General features: G+C 50.4%; 1 protein-coding gene and 1 long non-coding RNA gene across 5 annotated transcripts in view; one reads left to right on the top strand and one right to left on the bottom strand.

Moving 5' to 3' along the window:
- Positions 1-13,856, top strand: part of FAM120A (family with sequence similarity 120A) — an 87,319-nt gene extending 73,463 nt beyond the window's left edge. For 2 of the 4 annotated variants that reach the window (XM_049093416.1, XM_025423643.3), the window contains 6 exons: positions 778-987; positions 2,273-2,456; positions 2,876-3,013; positions 4,983-5,124; positions 5,546-5,642; positions 11,955-13,856. In XM_049093416.1, the coding sequence (XP_048949373.1) occupies positions 778-987; positions 2,273-2,456; positions 2,876-3,013; positions 4,983-5,124; positions 5,546-5,642; positions 11,955-12,266 (1,083 nt within the window). In that variant the 3' untranslated portion in view covers positions 12,267-13,856. The remainder of the gene's footprint in view (positions 1-777; positions 988-2,272; positions 2,457-2,875; positions 3,014-4,982; positions 5,125-5,545; positions 5,643-11,954) is intronic. The other 2 variants (XM_049093448.1, XM_025423644.3) reach the window with 1 other exon arrangement.
- On the bottom strand, positions 4,125-10,941 carry LOC125752458 (uncharacterized). Its single transcript, XR_007401993.1, has 2 exons — positions 7,817-10,941; positions 4,125-7,605 (listed from the first exon to the last, which is right to left on the bottom strand). It is a non-coding gene; the product is annotated as an uncharacterized LOC125752458 (long non-coding RNA).

Below are 13,856 nucleotides of genomic sequence, written 5' to 3'. Positions count from 1 at the left end.
TTCTCGAGACTCTGTCGCCTGAGGAAGGGTGCAGGCAGGCTGGGGAGACTCGGTTCTGGATAATCCACAAACCAGGTCCTTCGCAGATAATCAAGAGTTGACTGTATGTGTCAGTGTTCCTTGCGCGGCGCACCAGGTGCGAGCAGAGAGGCCGTACGTGTGCACGGGCGGGTGGGGAGCCAGGACAGGGAGTCTGCATGGTCCAGACACAGTGTTTTGTTGTGTTCTCCATTTATAAGCTATCCATTTCTCCCGAAACATTTGACAGTCCCATTAATGAGTTGCTATCTAGCACGTGAACATACAGGATAATGTGAACATGAAGTACAGGTTTTAGAATGAGATTATACTGAGGACATTTTTAATGTAGTGACCTGAAAAATGTAAAGTCTTAGTAGCACGTGCCTTGTCGTAATCTTCCTGTTGGTACACGAGCAGCGTATATAATTTGCAGTGACTCGGGGAGCACGGTGAAGGTGCTGCAGGCCATCCGTGACCGTGTTGCTGTACACATGTGTGCGGCTTTACAGATTCCACGTTAAAATAACCAGTATGTTCATGAGACAGTCTCAGATATTTAAATGTATTAAGTAACATGAAAAGCCCTTGCGTTCACACAGCCAGTGTCCAGGGTCACTGTGAGGTAGCAGGAAGTGTGCTTAGGGGGCCTTTGGTGGAGGGGTGTCCATGGTCAGTGTGGACAGCTGTAGTCAGACGTGGCAAGAAGCAGGTGCTATAGCAGCTTACCCCACGGAAATCACTCTTTTCCATTTAAAGATCGAGAACCTCGACCCCCGAGGCATTCAGCTGTCAGCTCTCTTCATGAGTGGTGTGGACATGGCCCTGTTTGCAAACGACGCGTGCGGCCAGCCGGTGCCCTGGGAGCACTGCTGCCCGTGGATGTATTTCGATGGGAAGCTCTTCCAGTCCAAACTCCTCAAAGCAAGCCGGGAGAAGACCCCGCTCATCGACCTCTGTGATGGTCAGGTCAGTTGCAGGGAGGTCAGCAGGGGACAGGGAAGAGTGGCTAGCCACCTGGGAGGGAGGAGCACTGGCAGGCTGAGAACTCGGCCCTGGACAACCACACTGCGCTGCACCCACCTGCATGTGGAGTCACCAAACATGGAACCTTGCTCATGGGGCCCTGCAGCCCTCTGGCCACATCTATGTCAGCCACTCAGTGCGCTGCTTTGTGCTGTGTATGTTTCTGTTACAAGACATGTCGATGGATTTATATGGTTAACTCATACTGTCCCCACGGCTGGTGGTGCTGTGATGCACACGCTTTGTCCACGAGGCACGTGTCAGCCTGGCACAGCTCTCAGCACTGTGCTCGGGCCCGTTTCAAACAGCAGAACCCCCCACAGAAACACGAAAATGTGGCACCAAGTCCACAGTGAACAGGACCTGTTTACACTGTAAAATGTGAATCAGGATGGCAGAGCCTCGGTGGCCGCTCAGACCTCAACCTGCTCCACTTGGGTCTGCGCACAGCCACCAGAACGCACGGGTGCTGACACATGGCTGCAGACACATTTTAGCAAGTAGGTGAATCAGCAGACTCAGGAAGGAGCAGGGCCCGGGCCTGTTTGAAATCCTGGTATAAGTGCAAAGTGAACAGCTGTCAGGTGACCTTGTGCCGTTGCACAAAGAGGCTCACATTCCTGCGGGCTCCTGATTACCTGTCTTCCTCGTCCGCCATGGTGGCAGGTCAGGGACAGGCTAGAGATGGATGCCTGGTGTAGGCGGGTTTTCCCACGTTCTGGCTGAAGATTGTCATTGCTACATGTATGTGCATGTTTGTTAGCCAAGGATGGTCCAGGCGGACGTCATAGGTGGTTCTCCATGGTGGGCGAGATGCACGCGAGCTGTGTTGTGCGGGTGCTGCTGCTGCCCATGACGCGGCCCCCAGCGGTGCCTCACCGCCCCTCTCACGCCTCACAGGCTGGGTGCTCACTTCGTGGGCATGTCTGTGCGGCTATGTCACCTGTGGGCTCAGCCGCGGGTTCCAGAACCAAAACCACACTTTCACTTAAGACCTTCCGTGGTAAACAGTTCTCCACGGCACCGGGGCCGAGAAAGGCGGGGTTTCCGTTGCTGGTTGTGGGATTGGGGCTGTGGGAGCGGGAGGGGTCTTGCCGGCGTCTGGACAGAGTGTGGCTGCGCAGACCGTGACACGTCCTTGGCCAGCATGTGTCCCTTCTCTTCCGGGCATTCCAGCTCGAGGAAAGCTCTCGAAGTAAGTTTTCACGTGTGGGCCCTTGACTTGCAGGCGGAGCAAGCTGCCAAGGTGGAGAAGATGCGGCAAAGCATCCTGGAAGGGCTGAGCCTCTCCCGGCAGAGCCACCCCTTGCCCTTCCCGCCGCCCGCAGCTCTGCCCTTCTACCCTGCCTCCGTGTACCCCCGGCACTTCGGGCCCGTACCCCCGGCTCAGGGCCGAGGGCGGGGCTTTGCAGGTGAGTTGTGCGGGCACTGTGGGGGGCGCAGCCCGCCATGTCGGGACCGTGTAGTCAGTCGTCGGACAGACGGAGACGATTGCAGCGCCAGCTCTTCGCAGTAGACAAGCGCACACTTGACCCCTGAAGCCCTGACGGGGAAGGGAGAGGCAAATACAGAGGCTGTTGCAGAGATTGGGCTTCACAGCAGGTCGGCTCACGTCATGGGGGGGTTGGGGAGTGCTCTCTGCCAGGGCCGCCCCCTGGGCCTGCCGCTGAGCCCCCGAGGCACACACTTGAGAGTCACCCCTGCACTGGGGAGAGAGCTGGGAGATGCCTCCCCAGCAGCTGAAGGAGATGAGGCCACTGCTCATAGGCCCCCTGGCACCCCGGCCCTGCTCCTCATGGCTTCTCCATCTCTCTCCACCTGGGTCCCACAGGAATGTGTGGCTTTGGAGGCCCCTATGGGGAGACTGTAGCGACAGGCGCGTACCGTGCCTTCCGAGTGGCCACGGCAGCGGGACACTGCGGAGCCTTCTCTGGCGGTGACAGCAGCAGGACTAGCAAGTCGCAGGGCGGTAATTATGCCACGCCTCCTCCTAGAGCTTCGCTGCCCCGCCTGGCCCCCCTCCGCTGTCCCAGCCCAGCACCACATCCTTGCTGCTAGGCCCGCTCCTGGCCCCGTCCCCCCCCACCCCCACCCCAGCTCTCTGCCTTCCAGGGGGCCTCTGGGTGTCCACGCGGCCCCATGTGCCCAGCCCCAGCGTCGCCTCCTGTGGTGGAACAGGCTGCAGACGGTGCTCATGGGCGGCTGCTCCCCGACAAGAGGATGAGCTGGTATAGAAGGTTCTGAGGCCGTGGCAGGATTCCTGGCACAGAAACTGCCCACAGACCACTTCATGGGAAAGATTTTTAAAGAAAGCTCTAATACCATGTAGATAAATGGGTTTATTTTAAACTTCTTTTTGCTTCTCCTCTTGTATGTGTTAGCCTCACGAGGGAGAAAAAAGGCTTAATGTTTACTTCTGAAATAACGTCTTGTGATTTTCTGTAATTAGAGGGTGTGATTTGTAACCTGTCATATGTCCCGTACTTTGGGGCTGCGGAGTGAGACCCGGCCACCCACCCAGGTACAGGGCTCTCCACATACATGTGTGAGCAACGTTAGGACAGGACAGTCTTTCTCTCCTGCCCAGGAATGTATTTGCGGCTCAGCTCCTTGGGGGAGCAGGAAAGACTCGCAGGCCAACGCAGCCCCCGCTGCAGGGCCTCTGGGGCCAGGTCTCCCCTCACCAGCCCCGCATGCCCTTCCCTGCCTCCTACCGGTGCTTTCCTTCCTGCCACGCCACACAGTGTGCAGTTCGCGCTCTGCTTCACCGTCGGCTTCAGCTCCCTGCACCCGTGTGGACGCTCACATCAGCGTGCCCTTGGGATGATGCTCTGGGTGGGCTGGTGGCTGTGGACGCTGTGGGGCAGAAGTAGTTTCTTAGACTGAAATGGCAAAGAGGATCCTGCTACATAACTTCCCCCATCTTGTGTCTGAAGCTCAGCTGTCCTGGGGACTGACCGGCAGACACCTTAGCTTAGCTCTGGAGCACTCGGCCTGTGCCTGCCTCAGCAGAGCTGAGCCCCAAACACAAAACACACATCCAGTTGTAGACCAAACATGGAAAAAAAGACCACAAAGTATCTAACTAATAGTTTTTATATTAAGCTTATGTTGAAATGATACTATTTTGGGTCTGTTGGGTCAAATAAAACATATTACCAAAACCTGTTTCATCTGTTTTCATAGTTTTCAGCGTGGCGTTTAGGAACGTGAGGCTTATCATAGGTCTCATTGGGCAGTGAACTGTCCTGATGGAGAGTTTATTATAATCCACTCCCATCTGCCAAGAGATAAGAAACTTGAGGTTCTCTTCTGTTTGGTTTTTATCAGAAGTGTTCCTAGCAGTTAATTATTTGAGAATTTTCTTCGTTAAGTCAGAAGACCTTAGAAAACGCAGGCGGTCCATAGCTAGCAGAAGTCAGTGAATACAGTGGGTATGTGTGACCCCAAGAGAGGGGATAATTAAACAGCACACGGAGAAATACCAGCCACGTTGACCGGTTGATTTGTATGATGCGTGGTGGAGGCAGGAGGCCTGGAAGCAGTTCCCCAAGGAGAAAATGTGCTGAGTTTGCCAGCGTCCACTGTGATGTTGGAGACGGTTCACCGCGAGCATCCGGTGGCAACACCTCGTGGAACCTTTTTCAGTCTAAAAGCTGTGCATTTGTAATGTGTCGTTTCAGTCGTTATAGGTCCTTTGAGAAGCCAGCACAACTGTTTCACTCTCAGGTGTACTTTTAACAGCACTTAAAACCATTGAAATCAAATGAGGTGCACATAGATACTTTACGTGATAAATAAAGAGTCTTCACAAAACCAGGGAGAGGGGTTTTATATGAAATACAGGCCACAATTGAGCAGAAATTGGCTTGCTTGTTTCATTTTGCTATTTTTAATTCCGTGATTGTCAAGATTTGTTCTGTTTTTTTTTTGTGCAGGAATCCAACCTATACCTTCTCAGGGAGGGAAGCTTGAAATCGCGGGCACCGTGGTCGGCCACTGGGCTGGGAGCAGACGGGGCCGCGGGGGCCGCGGGCCTTTCCCCCTACAGGTAGTTTCTGTTGGAGGACCAGCAAGAGGGTACGTTCTGAAAATGTACTTGTGTTAATAAGAAAACCACCCCTTGTTCTTTCAATTCTGACTCTCTCAATTCTGACTCATTAGATACATTTCTTTGATGTTCTTTTGGTTACATAGGATTCCATAATATGTGGCATTATGATTTATTTCAACCATTGTTAAATAACTATCCACACTTTATTCAATTAACCATTTTTCAATACTTAAAAAAAAGTAGCAATTTTTTGAAGCATTTTGGCTTAAGAATTGAATGACTGGATGTGGGCCCCAAAATAAGATCAATTTCTCAGAATGTTGGAATAAATCCCATGTGACTGATTTGATAGACCAGTGCTACTGTGTGAGATCGATATGGTTTTAAATGTCTCAGCTGCCTGGGCAGATTCAAGCCTGTGTGTCCTGTCCCCTTCTCTCCACTCAGGCGTCCAAGGGGAGTGATTTCTACCCCAGTGATCAGAACGTTTGGAAGAGGTGGACGGTACTACGGCAGAGGCTATAAAAACCAGGGTGTGATTCAGGTAACGTGCAATGTGGGGCAGTGCCGCGCATCCGAGGGATTGGTCTGTGGGGCTGGTGGCTTGAGGTCCTGGCCAGCTCCTCAGCCCAGGTGGACCGGCGGCGTCAGTGCTAAAGAGTGTGGTCTAGTCACAGCTGCACGGGGTGGCCCCACGACTGCTAGTGGTATTTATATTACAAAACGTTATTTAGAGAAATAGTTAGGATTTAAGAAGAAAAGTGCCGTCTTTTTTTCCTCCTGGACCGTCTTGACCAGCTCTTCCCCGAAGGCTCAGCCTATAGGGACAGCGCCGAGTACCTTCTGCATGGGAGAGCTAGAGTTTCCTCCCCCTTTGGATCTACCATGTTAGGACCTGGGGCCTGATGAACTTCCCCTGAGAAGGATCTTTAAAGAATGCCAGTCGGCCCACTTCTACAGTTAGGACGTTTAATCAGTCTGCATTTCCACCCCCACTGTGCAAACATCAGGCCTCTTTTGTGTCTCACGCACTGATAACCCACACACGGAGATGTAATCGGCCAGGAGAAACTGAGCTGCCTGCCTCTCTAAGCTGAACTCAGCATCTTAGAAACTTGTTTGTAAGATTTATTTTATTTGACTTGAGAGAGAGTTGTGGGGGGGTAGGGTGGGCAGAGGGAGAGGGGATCCTGACATGGGGCTTGACCCCACAGCCCTGAGTTCATGACCTGAGCAGAAACCCAGAGTCGGATGGACACTCCACCACCGGCTATACCCCCAGGTGCCCCGGAAACCTTTGCTTTGATGAAATACACCTAATAAGTGAGGTGCAAAGGCAGCCCCCTCCCTAGAAGCGGGGCCTGACAGCCCATCTGCAGTGCAGCACCACTTGGGCTAGGGGCTGTGCTCGGCTCACTGTGGTCCCCCAGCCCACCCTGACCGGCTTCTGCCTTCAGAGACACACTTCTCAGCTGAACAGGTTTAGGAGAGGGAGGGACGCTTGCTGTGCCCCAACCCAGAACCTATGCTGTGCACATGGCTCTCGTGGTGCCGTTACCCCTACAGGTTACGGGCCTTTGATACAAAACACAGGCACCAGATGGAGCCCAGGCAAGCATGGCTTAGCCTCTCCGTGACTCTGTGCTGTGTGTACTCAGGCTCTTGCACTTTGCTGTGTCTTCAGAGTCCCTAGATCTGCCTCCCCACCCCGCCAAGGCGGCATGCCACCCATGGACTTTCTGCGTCGTGCCGAGTCTGTGCCCCTATGACCCGACCTCCTCATCCTCACTCCTGCTGGTGGGTCTGGGTGCTATGCTGGCCTTGGGTCTGTCCCTGTGACAAGGCTGAAATGACCTGCACGCTTTTGTCAGGGGCACAAGAAGCGTCTGTGTGTCTGCTTTTATGTTGTTAGGACCTACTGTCCTCACGTGCTACTGACTAGGTCTGTTCATTCCCTGGACATTGAAGAAGGAAGATCTTCTTGGTCCATCACTTCTGTTTTCGTTGTTGGAGTATTTTTATAAGGAGATCCCTCCCATCACCTCCTGTTTCGTACCGAGTGTCACAGACCTTGCAGGACAGATGCCTTGCCCACCCTGGCTATGGGCTCTTCGTGTGGCCTTGGGTCTGTAGCAGCCTCCTTTGCGGGCATGATCTGGCCCAGCAGAACCACAACATTACTTACTTTCTTGGGCTCTTCAGTGGGAAACAGCATTTCCAGACCACATAGCACCCGTGGGCCCCAATGCCGTGGGGTCAGTCACTGTCCTGCTCTCTGTGTGCACATGAGTGAACACACTCCTGTTTCTTTGTGCAGAAACACACACACGACATGCCTGCTTTTTATTGTATGTTTTTAAGATAAAATCCTCATGGATTCACACTAATGTTTCCAGTTTAAACCGAGGGCTTTTACTTACGGAACATCTGTTGAGTCTCTTTGGTGATAACGTCTGCGTGTGGATCTCTTCCTTCCCTCATGCCAAATCACTGTTTTTGGGCTTTTCCTGTGAACAGAGCCAGAAAAAGTACATGTGCTGGCGTATGTCATGCACATGCTGCCATGCACTCTTATGTCCTGTGTACACACATACACACACACACACACGTGTGCAAGCCGCTGCTGTTTTTTCAGTGAAATACCTCAAGACTTTGTATTGACTCTTCTGACTCAAATTTAAGACTTTGAGAATTGGACCTGAACTTTACTGTGGGTACCTGTGTCCATCCGTTCCACCCTGAGAACCGGGGCTGAGCAGGTAAGAGTGCCCTGGGCTGTCATCGGCTTCGTCCTAGCTGCCCGCACCGTGGCTCAGTCCCTCAGCTCTTGAGTTTGTGACGGAAGTGGCGGCATCCCAGTGTACAGCCTGGGCATGTGACCTGCCAGCGTTTGTCCCGCGGGCTCTTAGCAGACGCCGCAGGGAAGACCTGAGAGGAGTGAGGGCGTGTTTGAAGGCACTTTGCTTTCCTGACAATCGAAAGTGGTGGTTCATCCCCCCTCAGCTGTCTCATCCGTGTTCTGTCATTCTGTTCTGTCGTAACCCTTTGCATCAAAGACTGATAATACGAGAATTGTCTTTCTCTCAGAAGTCATTTGCGGTTTGGCCTAAATGCCCAAACTGTTTGTTTCTCTGCCAAGGTTTAATGATGCATCCAATGCTGGCGGCTCCAGGTTGCTGTGCTCGGCACACAACGTGCTCTTTCTAAACGCAGTTTCAGATCTTGTCTTGCATCGGAAAGTTTTCTTGGAATACTGGTTTTTCCTTTCTGTTGTTTTTCCTTGCCTGATTCTCATCCCTGGCGCTCCTCTTGAGCTCGTTCTCTGCATTTGGCACGTTCTCCCCTCCTTCCGAGGTTTTCTTTTCTTTCGAGATAAAACTCATCTACTATGCAGTTCACCTGCTTCAGGTACACAGTGCAGTCTGTTCTTGCGGACATGCGGCAACACTGCTCATTCCAGAACGTTCACCACCCCAAGAGAAACCCCTTCCTCAGGAGCAGACACCTCTCAGCCCCGGATCTGCCTTTCACGTCTGTGGACTTGCCCTGCGTGTGTGTCCTATATGTGCATCTGTTGTGGCACGCACCCACTCGTCATTCCCTTCACTTGCTGCGTGATGCTCCATGTGGGAATGGCGTGTTTTCTTTATCCATTAATTGGTTGATGGACGTTTGGGCTGTTTCCACCTCTTTGGCTGTTATGAGTGCTGCTGCTGTGAACATGTATGTATAGGCTTGGGTTCACCAGCTTTTTGGAGATGTAATCAGCCTGTGCCCTGGTATTAGCTCCAGGTCTACAGCATAACAATCTGATACTTGGATACATTGCACAGTGGTCCCCACATAAGTTAAGTGAACGGTGAATGTGCAGCGCCTCATATTGTTAGAAAAATGTATCTTCTTGTCATAAGAACTTACAAGATCTCTCTGAGCAACTTTCAGATATGCAATAGAGTTATTGTTAACCACAGTCGTTATGTTCACATGTTCGTGCAGATGCAGGTCTTCACTGCTCTCAGGTCATTATGGGACTAAGTTCCCGGGCCTGTGGTCATGCTGCATTCATGCACCTGAGGAACTGCTGGCCTCTGCACGGCAGCTGCACGGCATCCGGTCCCGCCAGCTGTGTGTGAGGGCCCTTGCCACAGCTCCTTGTCCTGCCTGCCTGCCTGCCTGTGAGGTTAGCCATCTGGCTGGGTCCCTTGGTGGGGTTTGATTTGAGTTTCCCTGTCTTTGTTTCTTCCTGACTTTAAGCTTCTTTTCCTTTTCACCATCTCACATATCACGATGTTCACTTGCTATTATATTTTCCCGGTTGGGCCTTCATTTCCGGAGCAGTCTTTGTTTCTGTTTTGGGTCTTCCCTTGGTTTTCCACCTCACCTGCAGGCTTCCCTTGGTCTGCCATGTGCTGTGCTGAAGTCAGAAGACAAAGTCTCAGTTTTTTGTGGACACGCCGTCTGGCATATTCTGCATCCATTGGGGTGCAGTTGCTTCCCGGGTGTTCTTACATCAGCATCTGTGTGGCTCTTCCTTGGTGCTTCCTGTCGCTCATTTCTGGGTGACGTCAGCGTTCTTGCACCTTGAGCAGCACAGACAGTGCAGGCCTGCAGAGTCTGTGGCCCGTCTCTCATCTGGGTTGCTGCTGCCTGGGAGGTTGAGTATGTGTTCGTGGGGCAGAGGATGCAGTGCTGCCCTGGCCTGGGGGGTGCACTTCATGTGGGGGTGCTCCTAGAGTCCAGGGCTCATGGAAAGAAATGTGTTTCTACACATGCTCCCTCCCCTGGCGTCCTGTATTCCTGTGCCCACAACCTCTGGCGGGGACCGGGGAGCTCCGCTGTAAGCAGGCCCTGCCCCTACTATACGCACCCTGGAGGTGGCCACACTGCTGCGGGGTGGTTTCGTGACAAGTGGACTTTTCTGTCGGGGAACAAGGGCCTGGAGATTTGGAAGGACGCATGTGAAATCTTCAGTGCTGTTTTCTTCTCCTCTTTGCCCTCTGCTAGTTTTGTATTATTTTTCTCAAGGTTCCAACAGGACCTTTGGTAGTATTGCTTTGTGGGAAAGCACATTCATATTACGAACCCAGGGGTGGGACACTGAAGTGAGGAGGCCCTGGGACTGAGCCCCAAGGGGACGCAGGGCAGGGGCCACCCCTGAGGCGTGAGTGAGGGGGCACTTCAGCCCCTGGTTTTCAGGCAGGCTCCAGGCTGTTGGGGTGGGGAAGACGGGCCACTGCCGCCTGGGTTCTCAGGGGAGGACAGCAGAGCTGGAAGGTTGTTCTCAGTTTCTTCACTGAGAAGTACAAAGACCATTAAGGTTTTCTTCAGCAGTGAGTCTGTTCTGACTGGTCCTCAGCCCTAGTGATGTTGCCCTCAAGGGCCCCTGGCTTTGTTTGGGGACACTGTTGATCACCGCAGCTTGGCTGGCAGGTACTCCTGGCTTCTCACGGGCAGAGGCCAGCGATGCCCAGCCCGTGCTGGAATTCTCGGTCCCAGCTGTCACGGTGCAGGTGGGGGAGACGCCCCTGGTTTAGGATCTTGGGCCGTTTTTCTTGTGTCTTACTGAGAGGTCTTTTCCAGGACATGAGCTGAAATCCTCTAAAAGTTTCTATTTTTCCAGAAGTACTTTTAAATCTGTTAAAAGGAGCAGAGAGGGATCCCTGGGTGGCGCAGCGGTTTGGCGCCTGCCTTTGGCCTAGGGCGCGATCCTGGAGACCCAGGATCGATTCCCACGTCGGGCTCCCGGTGCATGGAGCCTGCTTCTCTCTGCCTGTGTCTCTGCCTCTCTTTCTCTCTCTGTGACTATCATAAATAAAAATTAAAAAAAAAAAAAAAAAAAAAAAGCAGAGAGACCCGAAGAGATAAGTCACAAACACAAGTGGCAATTATCAGCTTAGACTTGTTTCTTAGTGGGATTTTAAGACTTAGGTTTGCTTCATTCCCTAGTAGAGTGGGCTTCCCACAGACTGACGGGTGGACGGTGAGGTGTGAATACGTGGGGGAGTCATCATGTGACATTTCAGAGAGGATTTATTGGGGTGGTGTTAGCATAGAACCGATGCTATCCAGAAGGACTGGTTAGAGCTCTTTGAATGGGGGACTCCTGCATGGTCAGGATACTGACTAGGAGATACATAGGGAAGGGGCCCCAGGACAGATCTGCCGAGATAAGCTGCTGCCAGCTGCAGGTCAGTCAGGAGCAAGACAGAGTATATTAGAATGTAGACTACAGAGGCCACAGGCTACAGAGAGTGAAGTGTAGACAGGATGGAGACTGTGGGCCCCAGATAGTACAGACTAGACTCTAGAGGCCATAGGCTACAGAGTGTGGAGAGTGTAGATGGTATGGAGACTGTGTGGACCACATAGAGTACAGACTAGACTATAGAAGCCACAGGCTACAGAGAGTGTGGAGTGTAGACGGTATAGACTGTAGCGACAGAATGCACACACTGAGTGTATAGATTACGCAGACTACATGAAGGATAGACCCAGGAGTACGTAGGACGTATGGGGCTTATATAGAGAATACATGCACCTGCTGAAGCACAGAGGACAGAGAGCACACAAACCATAAATACATGCAGTGTACGGACGATGGCATATGCAGACTGTGGAGAGTATAGATGGGGAGGGGAGTATGGAGAGAAGAGTGGGGGAGTGCGCAGTCATGGAGAGTATAGAGATTTGGGACTGTGCCCTCTGCAGGAGGTCCGAGAGCTCAGTACACACCCACGCAGCGTGTTGTGCTATCCAGTATGAAACAGGCGTTATCAGGCCTCGGTAGGCACCCTCGCCCCACCCCCATTCTTGGGTCACAGCTGCTTTATCATGTGTTGTCCTTGATTTTGACCAGGGCAAGCCTCCTTATGCTGCTTCAGCAGAAGAAGTGGCCAAAGAACTGAAGTCAAGATCCGGGGAATCCAAGTCGTCTGCCGTGTCTTCAGATGGGTCCCTGGCCGAAAACGGAGCGGTGGCTGAGGAGAAGCCTGCTCCCCAGATGAACGGGAGCGCGGGCGATGCCAGGGCCCCCAGCCACTCGGAAAGTGCCTTGAACAATGACTCTAAGATGTGCAATACAAATCCTCATTTAAATGCACTAAGTACAGACAGTGCTTGCCGCAGAGCCGATGCTCTGGAGGCTGCTGTCTTAAAGAAAGAAGAGTAAACTTATTTTTTATAGAGGGTGAAGGATGCTGGAAGGGTAGGATTCAGGAATATCTGGAGAGAAAGAGAGCCTACAGTTATGTACATTTTTTCCTTTCCGTAAGAGAAAAATGAGGACTTTGGAAATTCGGATCCCTCTTTGATATCAGAGATTTAAACAACACATTTTTAGTTTTAACCAGTTGTAGTCAAAATGCTACAATAAAACAAAAAGAGAGAAAGAAAATGAAGAGCATTTGACTCCCACACTTAAAATGAAGTACACACAAAGTTTAAACTGGTTATGACAAAAGCCTATAGTTGTGTTTCTTGAACTATAAAGAAAACAAATTTTGGCAGTCTTTATATATAGCTTAAAATATCATTTTTAGCATTTGGCACCATATGTATGCCATTATCTTTGATTTTGCATTACTGTTCACAAGAAAGCTTTGTCTAAGGCTTTGATTTTATGATTATGAAAGAAATAAGGCACACCACAGTTTTTCTTTCTTACTTAAATCTCATCACTGTTGATGTGGTTCTTTTGTGTTAAAAGAAAAAGTGCAACTATCAAAACTAAAAAATTATAGAGTAATATTGCCGTTCTGCTGATTTTAAATATGCAGTACATCATACTTACTTTACAAGCAAGTTAAATGGAGATAAAGTTGAAATCATAGAAGATGCAAATGACCTTTCAAAATCAACACAATGTGTTCTGAAACTTTTTGTGACTTAATACCATGCATCTGTGATCAATGAACTATGTGGTTTTGAATCGGATGTAGACCATTAGTGCTACTACTTGAGCTAACCTTCTGCATGGTTCATAATTTTTAAAGTGTGTAGTTAATATTATGCATGTTATTGTCCTTCCATTCTTACCAGTATGTGCCCATTTGCAAAACAAAATGCTAATAATCAGTAATAGTCCTATAAAAGATGTTAACTCTGTTTAGTCATTGACTGATCTTGCTCTAACCTTAAAATTTTGTGATTATTGACCTCTGTTGCATTTATTCTAAAACCCCCCCAAAAATTATCTAGCTGTTTCAGATATCAACATTACCCTGGTGTACTCACTGCTGTATGCATTATTGTTCTTTGTTGCTGTTTTATGCCTTCATATTAGCAAAATATGAAATTCTGTGAAAAACAAAAAAAATCCCTTTGATCTTAAAAAAAAAAAACAAAAAAAAAACAACCCCCCCTTCTGTAGCAGGAAACAAATTGCTTGTTCTTGAGAACTTTCCCATCAAGAATTTAGTAGAAGCAGGTATACTTATATCATTTTGATGTTTTTGTTACTGTTTCCAAACAATGTACTTTGAAATCAGAATCACTTCTTATTCGTTTTCATATAATTCTCCTGATGCTCTTCATCACACATTAGTGATCAGAAATGAGATGTAATTCCCCAGTCCCTGCCCGCGAGACCTGAGTAGGATCTTACTGTAAGTTGAAGGGAGTTCTGCCCTAACTCATGGATTGTGCAAGAATGAACTGCTGTTGGGTCTGACTGATTGTAGGTGGGTCGTGGCGTGCTGTTCCGGAGGCTATCGAATGCAACTTACAATGCTTAATAAAAATCTTTATTCTTTTAGTATAA

The sequence above is a fragment of the Canis lupus genome, chromosome 1 (assembly GCF_003254725.2).
Source record: "Canis lupus dingo isolate Sandy chromosome 1, ASM325472v2, whole genome shotgun sequence".
NCBI classification, from domain to species: Eukaryota; Metazoa; Chordata; class Mammalia; order Carnivora; family Canidae; genus Canis; species Canis lupus.
This window is presented reverse-complemented; position numbering and strand designations above follow the sequence as displayed.